General features: G+C 59.7%; 1 protein-coding gene across 1 annotated transcript; it reads right to left on the bottom strand.

Moving 5' to 3' along the window:
• Window positions 1–894: 894 nt before the first annotated feature.
• Window positions 895–25,247, bottom strand: SRL (sarcalumenin). Its single transcript, XM_055708778.1, has 7 exons — window positions 25,187–25,247; window positions 15,099–16,214; window positions 13,274–13,372; window positions 12,364–12,459; window positions 4,112–4,228; window positions 3,149–3,382; window positions 895–2,374 (listed from the first exon to the last, which is right to left on the bottom strand). The coding sequence occupies exons 1-7, from the start codon at window positions 25,245–25,247 to the stop codon at window positions 1,563–1,565; spliced, it is 2,535 nt and encodes an 844-aa protein (XP_055564753.1). The 3' UTR covers window positions 895–1,562.
• Window positions 25,248–25,897: the final 650 nt, after the last annotated feature.

The following is a 25,897-nucleotide window of genomic DNA, read 5'->3' as shown; positions in this document are numbered from 1 at the left end:
AGCGCTGCCCTTCACAGCCTTCCCATCACAACAGAGCCTTCCATTCCCAGCTTTCTCTTTCATTCCTGTTGCCTTTTGCTGGCCTCATACGGCACTTTCACGTCTTCTTGTTCCTGTCAAAGGCAAGTCCCTCTGCTCCCGAGTTTCCTGGAGAGCAGCACTAGCTGTGGTTGTTTGGCAGGAGGAAGGAGAAAGGACGTGCGGCAGGTCCTTGGTGGACTTGAAGGCACCAGTCCCCATCCAGCACAACATCTACCTCTCGGTCGGTCTGTGCTCAGCTCCGCAGCCAGCCATGCTGTCCATGAGGGCCAAGTGATGAGGCCACCTCTAATGCCCTGGCTTCCACTGACAGGCATCAAGGTTGGCTGTCCATGGGGAGCCTCACCCTGCTCAGCTGCTCCCGAGGCAATACTCCTCCTCCCAGGGCTGGGCACTGATGCGCGGAGATGAGCCAACAAATGGCTAAAATGGGGGAAGCTTGGCAAACACGCCACAGAAACCTGCCTGGATTGTCCTAGTGAGAACAGACCAGCAGATGGGCAAAAACGTTGTGGCTGGTGACCCCCCCGTTTCTGCCTCCCTCCACAGAGTGCAAAAACAGGGGGGTCTGACTGAGAAAACAGCCACATGGACTTGAACAAGGTCTTGAACTTGAACTGCCAAACCTTTAACCCTCAGAGCCCTGCTGCTCCACAGGCTTGACTTGCCAGCATGGGGGGGTTGGGGTTAATGGCACACGCAGGCAAAAAATGCCCCCTCCCTGTACTGGCCCAGGGCGAGGAAAACCTGCTCAAGGCTCTTTGCGGGTTAGGGTGCTGGCCCTCCTCCTCCAGCACAGCTCAGCCAGTGCTGGCAGCTCCTTTCTAGCCCACTTCTTCCTCTGACACAGACTTGCAAATCCTATCACAGCTACCTGTCTGGAGCTACAAATGCCCCTGCAAAAGACCCCTCTTAAGGCAAACACCCAGGTGAAGGCTGCAGAAGTTCAACTCAGCTGTGAAATGAAAGGAGAACTCACTGGGTGACCTAAATTTCTTGGAAAGGAAAACAATATCAGTATTTGAAGAGGTCTGTAGGATGTTTGTGCTTGAAAACAACAGCTGGGACTTGGCCTCTCTTTTCTTGCCCAGCACTTTTCCCTGGGGCTCCCGGTGATGCCCCAGGTTAGTGTGTCTCCCCTGTGCTCTCATGTTGTGCCCTCATTCTCACTCTCTGCTGGCTTCGGGGACACGGAGGCTGAAATTCCTCTTCATGCACTCTTGGCACCAGTGAAAAAGCAGCTACAGTTCTAGCTCACCGTGCATTGCTCATATTTACAGCTTAAACATTGCCTTCTACTCGAAAGAACAAAGATAAAATGTCAGGAATTCACAGTTTTTATTCTCTTTCTTATGCCCACCCATCTTCCCCTGCCATCGATGTCAATGACTCAAAGTCCTCATCGTACAGTAGCCTTTGCCAGTGTGGCACTCAAAGGGTTAACAAACCACGGCTTCTTGGACAGATAAGACATAAGCTCATTCACTGGTAGGAACACATGGACGGTTACATTACAGAACACCTTAGGGTTTCCTGTAGCGATTCTTTGGGGTTTCGCCACAGCCAGTGACGTCGCAGGAGAGAATGTTGGGCTTCTTTCCCAAGCCGATGCTTCCCAAGAGATCGGGAAGCTCACGAGTGATGGCCTTCTCGATCTTCTCTAGGAAACACCCTCCCATGTAGGAACACTGCTGAGACAGCAGCTTAAAACTGGTGATGGGGTTGATGCCAAAGAAGTCCTTGTAAGCCTCGCGGTTGGGGAGGTCAAATTTGCTGACATTGGTCTTTGCCAGAATGGACTTAAAGATATAGAATTTGTCAGGATCTTCCACAATGTCCCTGAACACCAGTTCTCCATCACTAAAGAAGGTCATTTTGTCCTTGTAGGTCTGTAGATAGCGATCGACCAAAAGGGCGTGGATGCGCACCCGGATGGCGTGCTGGCGTATGAAGGCAATCTTATTTTCCATCCTGTTCTCGATCACCTGGTTGAGATCTTCCAGGAGCGATATCTCTTCTTTGAGGAACAGGTCTTTGTGGGTATCTGGATGGTACTCCTGGGGCCAGAAAGAGCTGACGTACACCCTGGGCGGCTCTGTGACATTGATGAGAGGAGCCAGGCTCCAGAACAAGGCACCGTAGACTCTCATGAGCTCCTGGGTGGCCAGGCTGTCGGCTTTGTTCAAGATGATTCGGATCTGAGACTCACGGCCCTTCAGCTGGCGAAAGAGCATCTCCAGCTCCAAGCCCACATCCAGCTTTGTAGGGTCAAAGACAACAAAGATGAGATCAGCTCTGTCAATGAACCACTGGCACACGTCATTGAACGGGTAACCTTGAGGAGAGGAAAGAGAGAAATCCAGCAGAAATGGCCAGCACAGGATGAGTGCCTTCAGGTCAAGGGCTAGATAAACCTTGAGCCTGCCATGCCTCATGCCCTGTCTGGGTTGGACAGGGTGTGGGACACAGCAGTCTTCCCATGCAGCCTAGAACCTGTTTCTCATGTGTGAAAAACACTTCAGTGTTTCTTGGCATGAAAACCCATCCCTGTGTGTCTGGGCCTGCGACTGCCTGTCTCCCTCAGCCTCTCCTCCCAGCCTTCCTTCTCCCTGCTGCTGGCCACGGATTCCTGCTGCTTCTGTGAGCTGCTGTTGGCTGCATCACGGCTTTTCCCAGTGGGCACCAAGGGCTTGTCTGTCCTGGCATCCCAGGTGCTGTGGGAATGGACTGGTGCTTCTCTGGGCACTGCTATAGCACCAGCCATTGGCAAAACCTCGCTCTGAGGGTGACACGCAGGGCATTATATGCTGAGCTGAGTCAGACAATCAACGGCCTGAGGAGTTTCCAGGAAACACCTTGCCAAGACGCCTGTCTGTCACACCTCCAAACAGCAGAAATGGCTGCTCTAGCTGATGACACTGGGGTATGTTCCCCAGGTCCCAGCTGCTGCCACCACAGCCATGGGCAGACAAACATCACCATCCCCTTCAATGCAAGACCCCGTTTGTAGCCCAGGGCTCGTCCCTGTTGTGCTTCAGCCATCTTTCTTGTCTCACATTGTTACAGCATCTTTTCTGGAGTCCCTTATATGAGCCCAGTAAACCCCTACCTCGTTCTTGCTGCTTGCGGTTTTCAATGATGCCCGGCGTGTCCACGAAGGTGACTCGCTCCAGCAGTTTGTGGGGCACCTCGATCCCTATCAGCTTCTCCAAGAAGTTCTGCCCAAACTTCTCCAGGGGTGAGAAGGAGCGGGCGCTGTCAGCAGCCATCACGATGCCCTCGATGGTCTTCAGCTTGGGGCCGTGCATGATGACAGTGAATTCGGAGGTGGTGGGTTCTGCCCCTGCCCAGCAGAGAGGAGCAGCAGAGCTGTGAAATCCATGCCGGGCAATGGGCACGACAGGGCTGGCCTGAGAGTAGCTGGGGAGCTCAGGAGCATCACTCGCTTGCCAAGAGATGCTGGGGGAAGGCAAGCAGTGGGGCTACAAAATTCTTGCCAAACCTCTTGAGAAAATGCCAGCAGGGCTGTTTTCTGCAGGGACTGGTTATTCTGGAAGAGGCCTGACTGCACAAGGCACCCTGGAGAACCACCTCCCGGGAGCCCTCATTACCGTGGCACAGAGCTGCCCACAGACATCTGCCCTCAGCTGCGAGATGACATCCGTGGGAGCAGGGAGGAGGGAAGGGGAATGGCTTTTCTCCTGGGAGGGTGAATTAATTGGCTCCGCATGAGGAGGGAAGGGCAGAAGACAAAGGCGAGTTGCCCTTGTGACGTGACTGCTGCTCTCGCAGTCAGGGTTGGAGGTGGTGAACCCTGTGCTGTGGGACGGGGATGCTGTGGGGACGGATACCCTCCTGCTCCTGGGGGAGGGTGGACAGGGCCTGAGCTGTGGTGGGGGACCTCTCCCTCCGCATGGCACTGCAGCCAGGTGGCACGGACCAGTTCACAACCCTTCTGCTGTAACGAGGGGGATCGAAGAAATGTGACCAGGAGCCGCTGACCACACGGATGCAGAAATGCAGGTGCCAGCATGCCCCTGGCAGAGCAGGGAGGGAGCGGTGAGTGTGCTACCTGTGTAGAGCTGGTAGGGAGTGTCGTCCAGCCCGAGGAGGTAGTTTATCATGGAGGATTTGCCAACGCTCCACGGTCCCAGGAATAGCACCATTGGCTTGGAAGTGATCTCCCCATCTGCGGAGAGGGGAAATAACAGGAGGAAGTGAAGAAACAATAGCCGCCACCACGCGATTAACTCCCCGCTGTAATGAGCATCCCATCTGAGCAGCGCGGTGATGCTGCCGGGGAAACAGCCACCCTTTTTGGGCTGCCAGCCATTCACGAGCCAAGGCATCACCCAGCGACGGGCCCCAGCATCTGCAGGAGCGGGACATCACCGTGCTCTGTGGGATGCCCCACCTCACTTGTCTGATGTCCTCTGAAGTGTGGCCCTTCCTAGGCTACGGGAGGACATGAAGGTCTTTTAAATCTTGTCTGGGTTTGGTGCTGGTTTAGCCAGGGTAATTCTGGGGCTGGCTGTGGGGGCGATTGTTGTTTAAAGGCAGCCGCCGCAAAGCACAGGACATGCGAAGGAGGTGGCCATGCCGCAACCAGGCGAATGCCTCGTGCAAAGGGAACTGCTGTGGTTTAAGGAGCAACACCAGCGCGGTGCTTGGCAAGCGTGGTGCGAGCCTCGTGCCAGCTGCCTGCAAGCCTTTCTACCATAGCCTCGCAGGGATCTGCCCCCGGGTCGTGGCTCCCAGCCCTCCCATTGAGCAGAAGGTCCTTGCCTACGTGAGCTGGCTGCCAGGCTCCAGCCCAGCACAGGGATGGCAGGTTGGGCAAACAGTCCTGCCACAGGCGTGGCGAAAGGCAGGAGCAGAACGAACTACAGTCACCATCCCACACTCTTCAAGTCTGGAGTTTGCTAAGGGCTCACGGAGGTGATGGGCCCACAGGGACCTGTCCCAGTGCCGCACAATTGGTCTGGGAGCACAGAGTTCCCTGGGCACATGCAGCCACGGCCCCCAGGAGCAATCCCTGCTCCAGCAGGACCCTGCAATCAGCCTGTGCCCGCTCTGCTCAACCCCTCCAGTCTCCCGGCCACTGGGCAGGCAGCCGGCAGAGCCAGAGGAGCCCCTGCTCCATGCCAGCCCCAGGCTGTGCCCAGGACAGCCAGCACCCTGCTAGTCAACACAAGCCCAAGTCAGGCCAGAAATGGAAGTGAAAACTGGACAAGTGAGTTCCTGTTGGTAGAAAACTTCCCCGTCCCCATCCTGCGCTCCAGGTGGGAAAGGGTCCGTCCCACTGCCACCAGCAGAAGCCCAGCCAGGGGAGGGGCTGGATGCCACTGGAGGCACTGGGAGCTGTTCTGTCTCAGCCAGAGCTAAGCCTTCCCCTTTGGCCCAGAGTGAGGAGATGTCTTTGGGGGACCCACGCTGCCCTCAGCACCCTCTCTTCAGCCCCACGCCTAAGGCAGAGCTATTTTCCCTACAGTGTCTGAGACCCCACTGCTCCATGGCTGCTGCCCATGCAGGAGCCAGCAGCTTTCCAGCTGGGGATCCATCTCCAAGGTGGGAGGAGCCGCAAAGCCCACATGGTGCTGAGCTCCCACTCCCGAGGGTGCCAGAGGGCACTGCATGGCAGCTCTGCAGTGAGCCCACCTGACCACGGGTGCAGGAGTTGGGCAGAGTGTGCCAGCCTCCTCCTGCCTGCATCTTCCCATTGTAGGGACACCATGTCACCCCTGGGGAAGGGCATGGGCTGGGGACATCTCTCCATGGGGCACAGAGCATCCATGCAGCTCAACCCTCCTTCCCAAGGCAGGGCAGCCACATCCGAAGCAGGGAGATGGCCCTGCCCGCTGCCTGCTCCCTGCCTGCGAGCCACAGGGATCCAGCGTTGTCTCCTCACCCAGGACAAAAACAAATGTTGAAACCTCCGACTTTTGTTTTTCATCATTCCTCTGTGCCACTCTATCGCTGCCGCTCTGTTAGCTTGCTGGCTTTAATTGGGTTTCGGATTATCATTAGTATTATTATTATTATCCCCTGTGATGTTGTGCCAGAGGTTTGAGGCGGGTCCCGGCGTGCTCTTTTGTAAGCCGTTCCCAGCCAGGTGTGGCTGTGTGAACGCAGGCAGCCCTGCGCCCCGGCCCTGCTTCACTGCCCACCTCCGCCCCACTCTGCTGAGGCAGGCAGCGATGCAGGCAGCCCCCCTGCCAGGTCACCGACACCTCGTACAGCCCATCTCTACCCCTTGCTTTGGGAGCGGGGTGCTGGCACCCCATGGGCTTTGGGGGCAGTGCCAGGCACGGGATCCTTGTGGCCCTCCAGGTAGGACAGCAGCTCCAAGGACGTGAGGCCGTGCATGGGTCCTCCTTGCTGCTGCCCAGCGTCTGGGAGAGCAGTGAGCATCTCCCACCCAGGAGGGTGCTGGCCTTGCACCTGTCCCTGCTATGTCCCCCTACCATGTCTGCCAGCACCGATTTGGGTCACCTTGATGGTCCGGCCAGGGGAAGAGCCAGTCCTTGCCGGCTGCAGGGCAGGGATGGCAGCAGCTCCACCACAGCGGCTCTCTCCAGCCACCCTGTGGCTGCTCACTCCCAGCCCAGCCTGCCTCACTCCCAGCTCCACCTCATCCCAGCTCCAGCCAGGCATGGCCTGGTGGCACTTGCAGCAGCAGTCGCATGCCGGTGCGTGATCATCGGGCCCTGCCTGCGAACAGGGGGGTCCTCAAACCTTGCACTCCCTCGTCTGTGGGCCTGCTTAAAACACAGCAGCTTAAAACGCAGCTTCTCTAAGCTGCAGAGCATGCTGCCATCCTGCACAGCACCTGGCAAACAAGGCCAGGAAAGTCACGTCTCTGTCCGCAGAGCCAGCATTTGTCTTGGACTGTTCAGCTCTGGGGGTAGGAGCAATTTGGATGTCTACATCATTATTTTTCCCTAAAGCAGTGGCTTTCCAGGAGGTTTTTCCATGTTGCTTGCAATGCCAGGCTGCCCTGGGGTGGGAGTGCTGCTGCTCTGGGGCTGGGATTAACATGAGGCCGGGTCTTCTCCCCCCTTGTCCTCAAGCCCAGCAGAAGTGCCTGGTGTCAGCCCACCCCTCGTGGTGCAAGTCTGTCCTGGGGATGCTGGCAGCAAAAGTCCTTCCTCTCCTGGTTCAGGCTGAGCCACAGGCACGAAGCTCCTGCTCTGTCTTCAAACCACCCAGGCAAGCTAAAACACCTGGAGAGACTCCCCCAGCAGTGCCCATGCTGCCACCCCATCCCTGTACCGCAGCCGCCACTGGCCACTCTGCCTGTGGCATAGGTGCACGGCCCGGCAGCCCTTGGAGGGCTAGCCAGCTTGCTCCCACAGCCTCAAAAGCCACAAATACCCACACAGCACGTGTGCCCACAAATGGAGGGACGAGCCACACGTGGCTGCAGGGTGCCCGCGCCTGCCTCCACGCTGCGCTGCCCGTGTACGTACGCCCACACAAGCGGCACACGTGTGTGTGCCTGCAGCTAGAGATGCAGATAAGGCAGCTATCGGAATATGCTATATATATCCACAACCCTCCCCGCTGCCGGCGCTCAGGCACCACAGGGAGCCAGGGACCCAGCAGGCACTGGCAGGGCTCTGCCATGTCTGGGGCTGGGCTGTGGAGATGCCCCTTTCGGCAGGCGCCAGCAGCGGGGGCCATGGGGGAGGACACGAGAACTAGAAGATAGCAGCAGGGACATTGTCCCCATGGCCCAGCACGCCATACCCAGGGGAAGGGCTGGGTGTTGGCTGGCATTTCTTGGCCTGTATCCCATCTCCTCCTTCTCAGGGGGGGGACCTGGCAGCACAACCCGAGCAGGACAGGCAGGGAGAGGAGCCAGCTCTGGCTCCTGAGGGGGCTGAGGCCGCCTCTCAGGGGCCAGCCTGTGTTACTGGGACAGCTGCTGCGGGCTCATCGGCTTAAACTGCAGCTGGAGGGGGATCAAGGGTGGACATTCACGAAAGTTTCAGCATGTCGGAGGCTGAAGGGTGGGAAGAGCTCTCCTCTGTAGCGTGGGCTATCTGCTGGGCTCCTCCAGTTCATGCCATGGGTGAAAGATCAACCCGCAGGTCCACCACAAATGCCTTTGAACCATGGCTAGAGGAATACACAGCCTCTTGAGTCTTAACCCAGGAGGGAAAGCTGCTAAAGCCTGGGCGAGGTGCAGGTTTCAGGAAGGAGGGGGCTGTCGGGACCCAGAGTCAGGCCTGGGACAGGGTGCAGTGACACACGTGCCGAGCTATGGAAGGGCTGGAAACACTGGTCCTGGAGGGTGCCATGGGATGCTGGGTACAAGGGTCTGCTCCGTGCCTGGGAAGTGTGGCTCTGTTGGGACAGGTGAATAGGAAAGCTGGAGGCCAGCAAAGAGCTTAGGCAGCGCTGGCAGCATGCAGGCAGCAGGCAGCAATACCAACCTGTGGCGGAGGAGCCCAGGGTGCGTCCGGGATAAGCTGTTAGCAGGGGACACGGGGAGAGAGAAAAGGTACCGTGAGTCGAAGGAGGGACGCAGCTGCCCGGGTCTGGCCCAGGCCGAGGAGGGAGCTGAAGACTGACCCTGGCCTTCTTGTGGGCAGGAAAAGCCAGCGACCGCCACATTCCCAGCAGGAGAGAAGGAGTTACAGTCTGTGAGCAACGAGACCCGCAGCTACCAGGACAAGCAGTAAACCCCAGTCTGCCCTGCGCTCCGGGGATGTGGCTTGGGGGAGCAGGCCCAGGAGAGCTGCCGCATCTGGGATGGCAGCTCAGCAGAGCTATGGCCTTCCCCAGCAACATTCACCGAGCAAACGGAGCCCGACAAGCCTTTGTTAGGACAGCAACCAACCCCAACAAGTGTCCTGACCACCCCAGTGGTGTGGTTACCGGTATCCACCCCTAGGGCAGCTGGGAGGTCATTCCTGATATGGGGACACTTGCTAATTGGCACATATACAGCAATTAGGGTCACCAGCACGCATTGCAAACTGGCATGACTTCACAGCAAGCTTCCCATCACTGGACTGGGAGAGTCCCTTACCCCTGAGCTAGGGACAGTCCCTAGATGGTGGCCACGCCGTGACCAAGCACACAGTGGGCCCAGCCAGAGCGTGCCTGCATCCACGTGGGATGGCAGAGCAGAGACGCAGGAGGGTGGCAGGCAGGGAAATGGAGATGGCACCTTCCAGGTTTAAACATGCTGTAAGCAGAGGGTGTGGGGGGAATTTTCTGGGATGCACCCCGATAATTCAGAGTCTTAGGCTGATGGCGGCAGTCACAGGTCCCCCAGGACAGGTAACAGCTCAACTACAGGGGTGTTTGTGGGAGCTGTGGGGAGCAGAGAGGCTCCTTGGATTACACCAGCTCCTGCGTGCAAGCAGAGTCGATGGCAAGGGAGACAAAATGGAGGGCTGCCGTGTAATGGAGGGGTGAAGGTGCTTGCGATGGCACCCCTCTATATTGGCTTACACCTCCAAAGGTCACACATATTCCATGACAGGCTTGCCCCGCCACTCTCCCAGCTGTCCCGCTCCTCCTGGCCAGCTGAACGGCAGCTCTGTGCCCTCCAGCCTCCCGCCTGCCGCAGGGGTGGGCACAGGGGGAGAGGCTGGGGGCATCTCCCAGCTTGCAGGGACACCACCAATGCAACGAACCCACTCCGGACAGGGACACCATGCAGAGGAAGCAGCTGAGAAAGCTCTCTCAATCCCATTATGCCCTCACCTGCTTTAGAAGGTCAGAAGGGTTCCCTGGGCCAACCCACTAACTTATTTGCAGGTTTCTCTAATTACACTGCTAATGAGGGATTGGGAAAAGCTGGATCTGTGAGTATTAAAGGCAAACTGCTGAGCTTCAGGTTTCTGGAATGGGATTGTATGTGCCAGGATGCAGTTAGGGTGTTGGAGATGCTTCAACAAGTTTGGCGGCAGGAGGAATATTTCTGAGAGGAGCATGGTCAGGGTCTCTCATGGCTGAGCCAAGGGCCACAGGCAATGCGGCATCCCTGGGCCCTTCCCTTGGGGCTGGGAGGCTGTGATTGTGTGACCAGCACTGGGATTGCATTGGCATAGCTGGGAGAGTGCCATGTAGGACGCAACAGGGTGTGCTGGGAGCTGACCTGGGGCACTGTCAGCCTGAGGGGGGGTTGTTCCTCATGGTAAAGTGGAACAGCCCCTGGAGTGTTGTGAGATGAGGCTGTGAGGAGCACCAGGACCTGCTGTCTGTGGTGGCTCCTGCTCAGGAGCTGGGATTGAGAGGGTCTTGGGCTGGGAAAACACAAGGGTTAGTGGTTTTTTTTCCTCAGAAGCTGGAGGGGAAGAAGCCAGCAGGGGCCTGAGAAACACTTGCTTCCTCCAAAAAAAGGGAGCAGGATCTTGGGCACGGGATGGCTGGAAGGCAGCGTGGGATGTTCTGAGCAAGGAAATGGGTTGTGGGCTGAGAACTGAGGCTGGGGACTGCATCCTCTGGCAGTGAACAGTGAAGTGAGTGTTAGGGGCTGGGAGCCCACCAGCTTCCCCTGTAACCCCAACTGTTCTCCTGAAGTGTTCTGGGTTGAGCTGACAGTAAAAGCAGATGCTTGCACTGCCACCAACACAGACCAAAGCAGCTTGGAGAAGAGGCTGGGGTGTTGCTGAACCTGTGAGCTCCAGGATGGAGTCAGCTGGGACAGGGCATGGCTGGGCCACCCTTGCTGCATGGCCCCACTGCTGGGGAGGCTGTGGGGATGCACACCGGGGTGCCAACCCTCCAGCTCCCAGTGCTTCTTTCCCAGGCACGCAGCAGTGCTGTGCTGGCTGTGTACGGGAAGGGACAGGCCAGCATGCTGGGTGGGTGGCAGCAGCTGTGGGGTGACGGTCTGTAGGGTGCTCCTCCCATGCTGCCTGCAGCATCGTGTGTGGCTGAGACCCCCTGTTACACTCCCACATAGCAAGCGGATCGTGGCCCCCAGCTGCTGGTGAGCAGCACGGAGCGAGGCAGGCAAAGGCAGCAACATGGAACTGGGTGTGGGAGGCAGCTAGGCACGGCTCGTGTTTTATGACACCCACAAATGCCCCCTCCAGAACCCCTGTGGGAGGGTGGTGGATGATGTCCAGGGTGCTCTGTGTCTTGAGAGGGCAGGACCTGTGCTGGTGATGAAGACTCTCCAGCCCTGCCCCATGGGTGGCAGCTGGAGGTGGGCTGGCTGGATATGGAGCTGTTCAAGCCTGCTTACAGAATGTCTGACACAGATTTAGGAGTTGCAGTGGGGCTGCCTGTAAAACAGGCGTTCCGCTCTAAGGAGATGCGTCCCCAGGCTTTACCCAAATGAACACGGGACCCCTGCACTGGCGGAGCAGAGTCCAGCTGCAAAAGGAGGGTCTGTGTGGAGGGTGTATCTAAGTTCTGCCTCACCAGGAGGGAGAGCATGGCTCCAGGGTGTGTGAGGCTTGGAGATGTGGGAAGGGAAGGGGGCGGAACTTCAGGACAAGGAGGGACCCTGTTAGGAGGCTGATGTGGGCAGGCAGCCCTGGGACACAGGCAGCAGGGACTCCAGCATCCCCTGCCTGCCCAGCCAAGGCACAGGGGGCATCTGGCCCTGACTCAGGACAGGGCTTGAGGTAGGGGTTCACAGGAGAGTTACCCCAATGAACAGGGACCTCGGACTTGGGCTTGAGCCATCTGTGCTTGGAAAATGAGGCTGCTTGTGTCATATGGGTCACAACAGCTTCCTGTAGTTTTGAGTGTCCTGGGGCCAGGGCTGTACTTTCCTCTTCTGGAGGGACACGTGTGCTGCCGGGGCTCAGCCCAAGCCAATGCCCATGGCCACAGGGACCTGCTCACCTGAACCAATGTGTCTGTAACTGCCAAGAGGTGGAAACTCTAACTCCCAGGATGAATGAAGGCTGCCGAGCTTGAGGGATACCCTGCCCACATGACAGTGTCCTGTACTGAGCAGGAAGGATGCCAGCTCCAGCCACCCCCAGGAAGCTCATCCCCAGCCTTGAGAGGTCCTAAGCTTCCTTGCCAAGCCTGTTTCGTTGGGCCGTGATCTCCGCTTGGCAGCGGTACAGGGCATTGATGTTGAGCAGGTGGAGGACCCGAAGCAGGCAGGGTTCAATGCTCAGCCTACACAGATGGTCCTGACAGCAGATGGGCTAAGGCAGATGCAGGAATGCCTGCCACTGGGTTCACTAGGGCATGTCCTCTAAGCCCAGCATGTCCATGGCCTTCTTGAGAAGCTGCAAAGGAAGACAAATTCTCCAAGCCTTTCCATGATCTGCTCTCTGCGCTGTTATCTGCATTCCAATGACCTGATGGTGCCGGAGACCCCAGTGCCCGTGGCATTACCTGTGATCTCATGCTGCCTCAGCTCGTTGTATCTGTAGGACTGCTCCAGGGGCTTGATGGAGGAGTGGTAGATCTTCCTCAGCCGCTGCAGTACTCCTGTGGGAGCAGAAGCATGCGAATGGGTGAAAAGGCAAACCCCAGCATGCTGATTGAGTCCCTCCTGGGTAAGCTGCTGGGCATTCCCTGCAGATCTTGAGGGTGATTCAGCCATGGATCAAGGGACTTGGCTTACAGTTGAAATCTTGGCAAAACTGATCCCAGTCATACATTTTGATGCTGCTCCCCTGCTAATGTTTCCTGCTGGGCACTGTCCCCATCCACTGCCAGTCTTGCACATGCCAGCAGCTGATGGAAGGAACACCTCTCATTAATATTTAGTACTCAACACCCATGATCTCAAAAAGCCCTGCACCATGGTGCCAGGGACCCCTGGCACAGCCCCTAAGCTGCTTGCTAGAAGAAGGAACTTTTTCCGTAGCAGCTTTTATACTTTTCTTTCCAGTCCAGACTGCCCAGGGGCCAGCAGAAATAAACCTTGTAAGAGCAAAACCCAATGAATAATTGGAATAAAAATCCCAACTCTTTTTTACAAGTTGCCCCTGGGTGCTGTGGGCAGGGATGTGGCTGCCTTGGGCTGACTGCAGATAGCCATCTGCATCTTCCAGCTTCTCTGCTCTCCTAATCCTTGTATGTCCTTGGGGCTGTCTTTAAAATAATTAAAATATGTTAACCCAAGAGCAGCAAAAGGGCTGTTATGGAAGACATGGTGTCGCTAGACCTACAACAAGTAAGGTTAAAACCAGAACACCCGAGGGAAGGAAAAGCCCATCCACACTCTTGGTGCAGCAGAACAGTGAGGAGCCTGTCCTGCAGGGATTGCACAGCTTGGTGCCAACCCAGGCCCCCTCACCTGAGAAATCATCAGCAGGTTTGTCCTCATTCAGCTTGAGAGTGTTCTCCAAGTGGGACCGGTCGCGCTTGGTCGGTTCGCTGGTATCTTCAACCTCTTCTGGAGGAAAAAGGCAAGGAGACCTGTTACTGCTGCAGAGGGGTATCCACACAGAAGCTCACACAAGCTGCCAGGGAGAGGGCGTGGGGGAGCACAGACGCCCCAAAGCCTGCAGACCTGCTCTGTGCCTCAGCAGCCACTGTCACCTTTGGTACACCACATGGTTTCTTTTTTGCAAAGGCTCCTGGAGGCTTGGCAGAGGCTGCCAGGGCTGCAGCTGCTGGGGGAAGCGTCGTGGGCAACTGCTTGGCTCCGAGGAGGGGCTGGTGAGGGAGGCACGCCATGTCTCCTGGGGGGAGCGAGGGCTGGCCGCTCAGGGAGAATGCGAAGGACGTGCCTGGAAGGGGCTCCTCGGGCTGGGGCATCATGCGAGCACGCGCGGCACCTGCCGCCTGACGGGGCCCCAGCGCTTCCCCCAGCAGCTGCGGCTCCTCCAGGGCTAAGCCCCCACTGCAGGAGCACTCTGCTCTGCCTCTCTGTCCGCTCCCAAAAACCCTTACGCATCGAGCCAGAGACATGAGAATGTGTGAGGTTGAGGCTGGCTCTTGAGAAACCAGCCAACCTCACCCATCCTGGCTTCCTCGCCTTTGCCAACAGGGTTGTTCCCTCCCACCTCTGCCCCTGTATCAGACTGGAGCCCTCTGCATGGGGCTGTGGCTTGGGCTGGCCCGGGGGACCCCATGGCTCTGTGCTAGGCCCAGGGAGCACGAAGCAGCTGCTGCCGCTGGGGGTAGGCACCCCAGTGTCCCCAGGCAGTGTCCCCAGGGAGACAGAGGTGTCCTTGCCCTGCCCTGGAGGTGCTGGCACACCAAGGACCCCGTGCAGCTCCAGGTGCTTTGTCAGGAGCTGGCTGGGTTGGGCTTTAGAGGGGGTCTGGGGACAGGTCTGGGGACAGGTGTGTGCTGGCTGGCTGGGCTGGGGGTGCCTGGGCCAAGTGGGGCACTTGCCGAGCCCTGGGACTGTGCTGTCTACCGAGTGTTGGGCTGAGGAAGACCTTTTGACTTGCCAAGTAAAGCCACAGAGACCAAACTGGGTTTCCATTTCAGTACAAATGGGAACTATTTGAGCTGGGACATTACAGTTGAAAGCAGAAAAAAACTCAGCTGGATCTGAAGATTGCTGCCCAAACTGTGGGCCAAAGTCCACAAGTGTTTCCAGGAAATCATGGCGGGGGGGGAGTCCCTTTTCCTTAGCTAGCCTTTCACTGACTGAACACAGCCAGAGCTGGTGCTTCAGCAACTCATCGGTCTGAATTACCTCTTCACGCCTTCCCTACGAGGCAAGAGCTGGTGGACAAGAGACCCACCAGCCCGGGCAAGCATCTTGCCCTTGTACCAAGAAAACTGGGGATCCAGAGGACTTTTGGGGAGGAGGAGCCTTTAAGAGGTCTGCAGGTACTGAAAGGGGCCTGGGTGTTAAAAATCTTATCCATGTCCACAGCCCAGAGGAGAAACCATAGGTTTAAAGTGCAGCAAGGGAAATGTTGGCCAGCTTTGGCATCGCTGTGGCAAGTGCCTGCATCACAGGCGTCCGTGGGCTCCTGCCTGCGCCCTCGATGCCCGCAGCCGGCCCAGCCGTGCAGCGGTTAGGGGCAGGCGTGGGAAGCAGAAGCGTTAGGAGAGGGCCATGCACTAGGTGCGGTTTAATGTGCCAAGCTCAGCTCCGCCGGGGGTTGATAGTAGGTCACTCTCGCCGCTACAGCACACCAACAAGAAAAGACTCCAACCTCTCTGGCTGTGCTGGAGCTCGGCGGCAGCGGTGTAGGTGCTGTGGCTGGGTGGGCTCTCTGTTTCTGCCAGCGATGGCTTGTCTGCAGGGGGGTCTTCCACCGCTGCTGGCAGGTCTGCTGCTGCTGGGGGGTCTTCCACCGCTGCTGGTGGGTCTTCTGTTGCTGGGGGGTCTTCCACCGCTGCTGGTGGGTCTTCTGTTGCTGGGGGGTCTTCCACCACTGCTGGTGGGTCTTCTGTTGCTGGAGGGTCTTCCACTGCTGCTGACGGGTCTTCTGCTGGTGGGTGGTCTTTCACTGCTGCTGGTGGGTCTTCTGCTGCTGGCGGGTCTTCCGATGCTGCTGGGGGGTCTTCTGCTACAGCCCCACAGGGTGGGTGATGGCAGATGACAGGGCCGTCCCTGGCTTCTCCCTTGCTGGCAGCTGCTGGTTTGCCATTGCCCTTTTTGCTGGAAGTGCTAGCCGCTTTCTTGCCACTCTCTTCAGCTCCATTCTTTGGCCCCGCTGGCCTGGCACCATCTTCCTCAGACTCTCCCTCTTCCTTGGACTCTCCTTCCTCCTCGGACTCTTCCTTGCCTCCATCTTCCTCAGACTCCCCTTGCTCGTCTTCTTCCTCTGAGCTCTGCTCATCCCCTTCCTCTCCCCCCTTACAAGCAGACACTGATCTTGGCTTCTCCATTTTCTCTTCCCCAGGCTGCCCTTGCTTCTCAGAGGCTCCTTTCTTGGCGCTGGGCTCCTCGCCCTCCTGGGCATGGAAGACATTTTGTGGGCCAGGCCCGTGATTCCCTTCCTGGTGCGCAGCCTCAGGAGTGCCCAACATGGCACCCTCCCCTGGGCCCTGTGCCTCGCCGGGCCCCTCCTGGCTCTTCTCTTTGGTGGTCTCCTCTGTCTGTCCGTGCCCTGGCCCCAGGTCCCCGCTCAGGCCACCCACCGGCTCTTCCTGCCCCTCTCCAGGGCCCTCCTCAGTGGCACCAAGCAAGGAGGTGTTGGCGGGGCCACCATCTTTGTTCTCCTCAGGGCTGCCATCGTCTGCCTTCTCCTCCAGCCTGGGCTCTGCAGCTGGCAAGGGGCTTTCGGCAGCACCACCAACATGGTCCATGCCAGGGGTGCGTGGCTCTAAACGATGAGAACAGCTCAGTCAGTCTTACCCGCGCTGGCCCACGACTACCGGGGCACCCACTGGCCACCCATCAGCGTCGGAGGGGGCCCTGAGGGACACTTTGTGGCTGTTACAAAGAGGTTTAAACTCTCTCCTAAACCTTCTCTAGTTCCAGCTCAATTGTCTGTCCCTGTGGCAAGAAGCTGGGTGCAAAGAGGTGTTTGAGGGGGCAGCAAAGCCGATGCAAGAGGGGGGCCCTACGGCTGCCCCAGCCATGGCTGCCTGGGGCTGCGACTGCCACCCGCCATGGAGCACTGCAGGAAGGCCGCAAAGCAGCCCTAAAAACTGCGGGTGAGGGGGAGAAAGGAACAACAAAAAGCATAGTTCGAGGGGCCGTGGGCACTTGGCATGTTAAAAGGGTCCTTCCCCAGCCCTGCCTCAGGAGAGCGTTTCACCAGCCATGGCGGGTGGCGGGGCGAGGGGAGGAGGACGAGGAAGGCTGCCCGGCATGGGGCACGGGCAGGGGCAGCAGGGCTCGGAGCTATTTATTGTGAGCATCCCTTCACTAGGAAAGCATTTGCTGCACTGTGCGGCTGGTGGGGACACAATGAGTTTGTTCGGCAGCCCGGGAGCAGCCATCCGGACTTTCCACAGACCAACTGCAATTTCACATTAGGCAGCGGGTGCCAAAAATAAAAGATCACCAGCTATACTGTCTCCGTTACAAACAGTTGCTGCTAGTCTAAATAATCCCCTGAAACGTCTAATGCCTGCATACCAGGGAAGCGTTTCAGAGGAAAATAATTCCTTTGTACTCCAGCTGGCAACCAGATGCCAACCAGGGGAAAATGCCACCTCCACCTCGGCTGCAGGGAGGCAAGCGGGCAGCACGGGCATGGGCAGCCAGCCCCTCTCCCCCAGCTCCCGTGCCGCATCCGTGCTGGCGAGCCGCGGAGCACCGGCAGGGCCTCTGCAAAGCTGTGGCACTGCAGCTCACTGGGCTTGGCTGCTGGGGACCGTGGTAGCCGAGCACTGCAGGAGCTGAGCCAAGACCAGCCCCAGATCGTTCAAGCTGGTTTGTTGTCGCCAGGGATGCTGGGCACTGGTTGCATCTCTATCAGCTCTGGTACCGGTACCGGTGGTGCTGTTAACCACGAGGCAGGTGGGAGCCTGCTCGTGCTGGGGAAGAGCCACACTGGTGGCAGGCGGCTGGGAGGGACAGGCTGCACCTCCGCCTGCCAGGGCTTCCAGTGGCTCTCATGTGCAGCCTGGCACGGTGGAGCTGCCGCCGTCACCGCGGCCCCTTGCCCTGCCGAAACCGGATGCGTGGGTCACCCCAGCTCTGCCCTCGCCGACCTGCCCCGTCCTTTGCTGGCACGTGGCTCAGGGGTGCCTGCGGGCTCCCGACACAGCTCCCAGCCCGAGGCAGAGAGGTCATGGGAAGCTCCCACCCGCCTCTCTCCCAGCCAGAGCACCCATCCCCTTTGGGTCACCTTCCCATGGGACCCCTCAGGGTGCCCAGCCTGCCAGGAGCGACTTGAAGGGGAATGTACTATGCCTGACCGGCAGAGCCCCAGGTGGCTGGGGGCCAGCACGCCCCTACCTGGCCCTGGTGGCCTGGAGACCAGCCTGGGTCTCCTGAGGGTCCCCTTGGCTGACAGAGTTAGAGATATTCTCAGTTTGGCCCCAAAATAGCTGGTGACCTGGAGGGCCGGGAGGGGAGTTTGGGTCCTCGGGCGGGTGTCTGGGGAGGGTCAAGGTGGTAGAGGGGGGGAGCAGGACCATGTGGAGGAGACCCTGCATGCCCCAAGGGCTTTGTCTGGGGTCCGTGTGTCCCCTCTAATCCAATGCAGGGGGACAGAGGAGCTGTCACCCACCATGGCAGGGCAGAACAACAACCCCAGTGCCCGCCGTGAGCCATCCCTTACGGGAAAAGGGAAATACTCCCCAGGTGCTCAAACTGGGATGTTCCTGCTGGTGTTCTGGTCACGGGCTTTATTTCCTGTGACCTTCAAGGTCTCATACAAAGTCCCTCTCCCCTCTCCACCTCCTTGTCCCTCCTGTTTCCCCTACATGGTCTCCAAATCCATCACAGGGCGAATTGTGCTGATCTGCAGATGGCCAGCCGATGAGCAGCGAAATGGACTGAAGGTTATGGGCTTAACACCCTCCGTGCATCCACCAGAGGCTAAAAATATGGCCCAGCAACTGTACGGGGGACTCAGAAGGAGCAGCTCGGCAGGCTGCGGACGGCAAAGCCCCAGCCCCTCGGCCGCTGGCCCCAGCCCCTCACCCTGCTGCCAGCCAAGGGTGACGTCTGCACCTGGGTCCCGTCCTGCGGGTCCCCGTGGGCTCCGGGAGGGAGCGGGGACAGCCACGATGTAAAGTGACACCGGGGCTCCCCTTGTTCGCACCCTGCCTTGTGCCAAGCGGCCGGGTGGCACCGGAGAAGAGCCCCTGCCCTGCTCCCCTGGGGGAGCTGCTCTCCCGGAGGGTGCCCGGCTTGCGCTGCCCCTGCCCACCCCGAATCTCACACCCGTCCGCAGGGGCTGGCAGGGCTGGCAGCTCCCTAGGGACCCTTTGCCCCACGGTGACAGCACCCTGGGGAACAGCTGCAGGGATGGAGAGCTCACAGAGAGGCTCTGTCTGCCACAGGATGCCTCGGCTGGTTTGCCCCAGGGAAAAGCCTGTGTGGACAGGCTAGGGATGGCTGCCAGAGGCTGAACGTGACCCTGCCACGGTGTTCCCCCCCATCCCCACACAGGGCCGCGTGGAACAGCAATGCCTTCATGCCCAAATGGGTCCTCCAGGAGGGACAGCCTCTGAGCTCTGAGGACAGCACTGGGGCTGGGGCAGGGGCTGGCCGGGAGGGACAGATGGGCACAGGTGGCCCTGGGAGGGATGCTCTCCCCCTCCAGCAGAAATAGGAGCCCCAAGCGTGGGGCCAGCGATGCGCAGCACTGTGGGGATGGCTTTTTGCACGCCCCCTTCCCCTGCTCGGATCCTGGCCCCAGCAGCACCCAGGGGAGTTATCCACTGGCTCCCGCGGGTCCTGCCCTCCCCTTGTGCTGCCAGTGGGGTTTCAGGACAAGCTTGCACCCCAAACGTCTGTCCCTTCTTTTTCAGGGAAAGGCAAGGCTGTGCTTTGCTCTGATGAAGCCCTTTAAAATCTCGCAGAAAATGGCTGCACCCAAAGGAGCTGTCCGGGACTTCCCCGGGATTTTCCATGGAAGACACCAGCTGTGCTGCTGGACCCGCTGCAGACCCCTCTTTCCTGCGAGACTCACCCCCATTTCATGGTCATGTCTCTGCTCACTGGGCTCTGTGGGGTCCCCACAGCCTCTGCTCAGGGACGTACCCTGGGTGCTGCTCCAGCCCTGACAGCCCGGGACTCAGCCTGGCTGGGGACCTGACACAAGTTTGCCAGGTCTCTGGTGCTCAAGCCACAGCCCTGGGACACTTGCCCCTGCCCTCGGAGAAGCAGTGCAGCTCCCGGGATTACGATGCTCTGCACTGCTGTCAGCCAGCACCCTGGCTTCTGGAAAAAGCTGAGGCGGATTAGACCTATGAACCTGACCTTTCTGCAACCAGTAACCCCTCACAAGTTGGGAGCGGGACCAGGGGAGCCCAAAGCTGGGGCTGTGCCCCTCATCCAGCTCAGGCCTGGGCATCCCAGCCTTGCACGCCCACCCCTGGGTGCTTGGACAGAGCGCAGCAGAGGACGGCATCTCCTCCCTGCTCTTCCCATGCCTCAGTTTCCCACTCTGCACCATGCCTGTGGAGCCCGGTGCCACTGCTGAGCTCTGCAGATGAAGTCCTGGTGTTTTATTGCCCACATGTCACGCAGCAGCCAGGGCAGGTGGGAGCTTGGCTCCAGCACCAGTTTGGAGCTGATGAGGCAAACACCTTCACCAGCTGGCAGACAGCCCAAGAATCCCAGAGGACACAGGCATGAGGGCAGCCAAGGGTGGGCTTGGCTCTCCAGACCCTTGCGCACCCCAAAGCCCAGGATGCCCAGCCACAGCATCCCATCCCAGGGGCTTCATGATCCCAAAGCACCAGCAAAAAGCAAATATTTTCCAGTTATTCAGTGCAGAGCCCATCAGGGCTATAGGAACCAGCTTTGTCAGCCTAACTTGACCTCATTTGTGGAGGAGATTTTAAGTTTATTTGAAAAAAAAATAAAAATAGATTTGATTTCTATAAATAGTTGGCTAGAACTGCATGATGTTTTGATTAAGAAAGGGTAAAGAAACCTCACCAGGATGCTCCAAAGGGATTAAAACCAGGCTTGGAGCTTTCTAAATATAGAGATGAAAACAGGGAATCACTTCTGCGGAGTGTTTTTTCAACTGTCTCCCCACAGGGCACCCACTCTAAAGATTTGGAAGAAAACCTGCACTCCTGACTTGCAGAAAATCCAAAGATCAGGACGGTGGAAGATGAAGCAGCCACCACTCATGGCCAGAGGAGCTCTGGGTCTGCAAGTGAGCAGAGAGCGAGAAAATGGCATTTTGGCACAGGCAGATGTCACACTGTACATCAAGGAACACCTACCCGTGGTGTGCCTTGTGGGATCCACAGCCCAGGGGGATGCTGAAGGACCTGGGTAGAAGTGCTGTGGTGTGGCTGGGGCTGGAGAATCCCCTTCCTTGAGCACAGGGGGTCATGCTGGTGGTGTCCCTGAGCCTCCAGTGACGGGAGGCTGTACCAGCCCACCCCAGGGCCTCCCCAGGTCCCCAAGGGACATCTTTCATGCAGTCATTGTGAGTCTTCCTGGGTGAAGACCCCCCATCCCTCTTCTTTGCTCATTCCAAGGATTCCTGGTCACCTGGGCAGGTCAGGGAGAGCCCCTGGACTTGTCAACCTGGATTTTAATGCCTGATGATTCATTGCCCCACAAAATGCTCAAATCCATGGGAATGGCCGGGCAGAGATGCTGCCTGGCTGTGCCAAGCAGTGGCACCCAGCCCCAGGGGTCTCACCCATACCCCCAGCAGAAGGACAGGGGAACCCAGCTCAGCTGTCACACAGGGATGGGGCCACGCAGCTCCAAGCCCCTTTCCACGGCACGCCCCCACGAGTGGGGAGGTGGGCAGGGTTGAGCCACGCACCCGACTGGCACCAGGGCTGTGCTGCTGCTGCCAACACCCCGGCCTGGCTCGGGGTGCCCAGTGGAGACTCCCCGGCCCCTCTGCCAGCCCCCACCAGCACACGAGCTTGACGGCTTCCTCAGGCTATCGCTTACAAGGGGAATGTCCCCACGGGCTGAAAATAGCCCAGTGGAGCCCTGCCAAGGCAGCAGGGCCCACTGTTATTCCTGCAGCACCTGGGGAACGGGAATTTTATGAGCAGTTTGGTCACCCTTGGACCCACCGGCCAGACTGGAGTTCCAACACCTTGGCAAGCCTGCGCTCCAGGCACAGGAATGTGGACCTGCATGGGGCTAGCAGAGCGATGAGTGGGGATGCAGCAGGTATATGGCAAGAGCACAGACCACTGAGCATTGTCCCCAGGCACAGCACAGCCCTTCCAGCCCAGTGCCATCTCACACGGACCCACTGGTGCCCCTGTGCCACCAGCGCCATGCACGAGCAAGGTGTCCCAGCCATCCTGCCTGGCTGACTGTCACCTACACACCAGGACAGGGATGGCTGATGGGAGAGGTTGTCACAGCACAGCCAACCTGCCCGACATCTGCCTTGCGTTGCTCAGCCAACAGTATGGGAGAGAGATGGGGCAGCCGTCAGGGCTGGGATCTCCTCCAGGCAAGGCACCAGGGGTGTGACAGCCATGTAGGTGGTACAAGCAACCAAGATCTGTGGGTGCCCTTGCCTCACTGTGGCCACCCTGCACCCAATGGCAGTGGTGCCTGCGGCCCTGCTGCTGCTGAGGGAGGGTAGAGTGAGTCCTGATGGGTGTCAGTGCGAGACAGCAGTCCCCCACCTCTGAAGAAGCTGGGTACCCTGGGGGGCACTTGCCTGGGACAGTCAGGGTGGGGAGTCCCCATGGGTGCTGTGTCCTACAACCTGAGCCCACCCGAGGTGACACAACCCACGTGGTGGAGCCCACACCAAGATGTTCTGTCTGGGGAGATCGAGCCCACCCCAAAGTGACATATTTCAGGTGATGAAGCCCATGCCAGGGTGACATGTCCTGGGTGATGGGGAACACCCCAAGGTGCCCTGAGGACACAGTGATGGAGCCCATCCTGAGGCACCATCTCCCAGGCTGAGGCAGGATGAGGAGTCCCAGGGGTGGTGGCCCGTGCTCGCTGTCACCAGGAGAGGTCTGTGCCAGCCCTGTTGTGCCCTCTGCATGTGCTGCAGGAGGATGCCAGCAAGCGAGGGTGTTCCTCAGCTCCCCGCCCAGCTCAGAGGTGGTGATGGCATGGCACAGCACAGCCCTCCACTCAAATCCCTGAGGGCTGGTGGGGGGCAAGGGCTCCCCAGACAAAGCTGCCAAGTCCAGTGGCTGGGCACTGCCCTGCCAGTGTCCCCGTGGCCCATTCCCGGTGGCCACAGGGACCCACTACGGCCACCCAGCCTGGAAGGGATGGCTGGGCTCTGCCCAAGGTGCAAGTGCAGGGAGAAGACCTTCCCCTGGGCAGGAGCCAGGATGGCACAGCGGGCAAGTGTCCTTGCCCTGAGCCATCGCCCAGCCCCACGGTGGGTGCTGGCCCCTGCCGGGGCTCCCGGCCACACTGGGGAGCTTTGCCAGCCGTGGCCACGTGGGCCATGGACTGTTTTGGCTGGGGCTGCACGACTGCCGGCACAGGGCACTTCCCACCGCCGGAGCAGTGACAGGGTCCCAGCAGCCCCAGGCGTCACCGAACCCTGCCCTCAGCCCGAGCACCACACCTCTGACGCATTGGCGAAGCCCCTGGTTCCCCACTGGGCTCCCCCCGCCTTCTCCTCACCAAAGTAGAGTTAAATGGGAAGACAACCCCCAAAACTGGGAAAACAACCCCCCAAGCCACCTTCTGCACCCCAAAGAAGCCCAGCGCCAAGAGCCCGGCTTGGCATCAAAAGAAAAGCAAAACTCATTGCGCAAACCCCACCGGTCCCTGCAGAGCAGAACCAGGGGCAGGAGCTGTGCCAGTGCTTATAGTTTTTCCCAAACCTACAGCTCCAGGGTGAAATATGCCCCCCACCCCCACCCCAATAAGCAGGAGACACCGAGGATGGGGTCTCTGGGGGGGCCTCAGCCAGCCATCAGGGCTGGCTCTGGGCTGCAGACCCCAACGCACCTCCTGGCCCCAGAGCCTCCTCTGCGACAGGGGACCCCGGCGCTGGGCTGAGCAGGGTGCTGGTGGCAAGGTGCCCAGCACCGTGCCCAGCCCCATGGCATTGCCCAGCCTGCTCCCTCACTGTCTGCCACAGCTGGGGACGTGCTGGCCTCTGTGCCAGCCTCAGCACAACCAAGAGGCGAGCCGGTGGTCACCCACATTGGTGACAAACCCCTGACATCCCACAAGGCCACCAGCCCAGCCTGGGGAGGGCACCAGCCACCGGCCATGCCCATAGAGGACCTTGACAAACCCCTTATCCCCAGACGTGACCTGCGGCCCCGTGGAGGTCACCCCACCACTGGCGGGGTGCATTGCTGGCCCCAAAACCCGTTTATTCACAAGAATGGTCCAAGATGCCCTTAAAAGGCCAAAACTCAGCGGGGCCAGGGGTGCCGGGTGCTGGAAGGCGGCAGCTGCGGGTGCCCGCGCGCGGGGCCGCAGCGGCACAGGGCAGGGGGGGCCGGCGGCCGTGGGGGCCAGGGCTGCTGCAGGGACTGCAGTGTCCCCTTACACGGCTGTTTCCATACTTAGCCGCCCCCCTCCCAGCAGCGTGGCCGCCGGAGCCCAGCCAGGCAGAGAACCAGCCCAAATTAACTCAAGGGCAAGCAAGGGTACCAGCGATGCCGCCCCACTGCACGGCCCCAGGGGACGCCCAGCTGAGGACAGGGGTGCTGAGCGGGTATGGGATGGCCCAGGGAAAGGGGTCGGGGGTCACCCAAAGTGCTCTCTTGCTTGGCAGGTCCTTAGGGGTGGGGGGACCCCCAGGACAAACAGCCTAGCCCACCCTGCCCTGACTATGGGGTGCCCCGGCACCCTGGCAGCTCCCCCCAAATCCTCACTGCCCGAAACTGAGACACCTTGGCACCCGTGGGTGACACTGACCCTGGGCGTGCTGGCAGCAGCACAGCCCCTGCGCCCACCCTGGCTGCAGAGGGGGGACCCCAGCCTGCACCCTGCTGCCAGCCCCTCCCGGCCACGGCCACCTGTGCTCCCGTGCACATTTTGGGGTGACTCTGCAGCCCTGGCAGAGCTGCCGGGGAGCCCAGATGGCTGTACCCCTGCCACCCTGTCCTGCTCCTGGCACCCACCACGTCCTGGGACACAGGCTGGGCTCACTAGGCACCCCAGAAACTCACCGGCACCCACAGCCCCACAGGCACCTGCAGCCCTGCAGGGCACCCACAGCCCCATGGGCACCCATAGACCTGATGAGCACCCACACAGCCCCACAGGTACTTGCAGCCCCACAGGCACCCACAGCCCCAGCGAGCACCCACAACCCACAGGAACCCATGGCCCCACAGGCGCTCCCAGCCCCATGGGTGCCCACAGCCCCATAGGTACCTGCAGCCCCACGGGGACCTGCAGTCTCCTTGGGGACCCAGAACCCCATTGAGCACCCACAGCCCCATGGGGACACCACAGCACTGTGGGGCCCTGCAGCCCCATGGGGACCCACAGCCCCATGGGGCCCCTGCCACCCTGCAGGTACCCACAGCCCCCTGAGGACCCACAGCCCCATGGGGCCCCTGCCACCCTGCAGGTACCCACAGCCCCATGGGGACCCACAGCCCCACAGGCACCCACAGCCCCCTGGGGACCCACAGCCCCACAGGGTCCCTACCACCCTGCAGGTACCCACAGCCCCACAGGCACCCACAGCCCCACAGGCACCCACAGCCCAGTGGGCAGCCGTACCTGCAGTGCTGAGGAGCAGGAGCGAGGCCACGCAGCAGCAGAGCAGGTTGAGGCCCTTCATGGTGGCTGCCAGGAGCTCCCTGCCGCTCACTGCCTCTATTTATACAGTGCCGGCAGGCGCGGGGCAGGGCAGGCAGGCAGGCAGCTGCCGGCACGGCCAGCACAGATGCTGCCACCGCAGTTCTTCAGCTCCCAGGGGGCCCTGGGGATGGGGACGGGGACAGGGACGGGGCACAGCAGCAGTGCTGCAGCACCAGGAAAGGCCCGTGTCAGGGACATGATGGCATAGGACACTTCCTGGCATGGGGTCCCTGGGTGGCACTGCCCATGTGGGGTCACCATTGCCATCACAGCATCCCGCTGCCATGGGGCAGTGGATCTCCTTGGGCTGCCTCAAGTTCCTGCAGCCCCTTTTTGGCTGGAGCAGGACTTCACGGAGAGGACAAGCTGAGCATCACGGCACCGTGGTGTCCCCCATGTGTCCCCAAAGGTCAGTGGCCCCGGGCATGTCCTCCTGGGCTGATGTAGGGCCACCACAGGTCACCAACTCCAGGCGATGCCATGCACCCTGTAGGCAAAAGCCCATGTCCCCCTCCACCCTGGGCATGCCCCCATTGTCGCCAGCAGCATGGCATGGGGGATGGCAGCAGGTGGAGGTGCAGGGTCACCAGCTTCTGTCACGCTCACTTGCAGGGGATAGACACCCAGTGC

This window comes from Falco cherrug, chromosome 4 (assembly GCF_023634085.1).
Source record: "Falco cherrug isolate bFalChe1 chromosome 4, bFalChe1.pri, whole genome shotgun sequence".
NCBI classification, from domain to species: domain Eukaryota; kingdom Metazoa; phylum Chordata; class Aves; order Falconiformes; family Falconidae; genus Falco; species Falco cherrug.
Note: the sequence above shows the minus strand (reverse complement) of the source record. Positions and strands in the feature narration are given on the sequence as shown.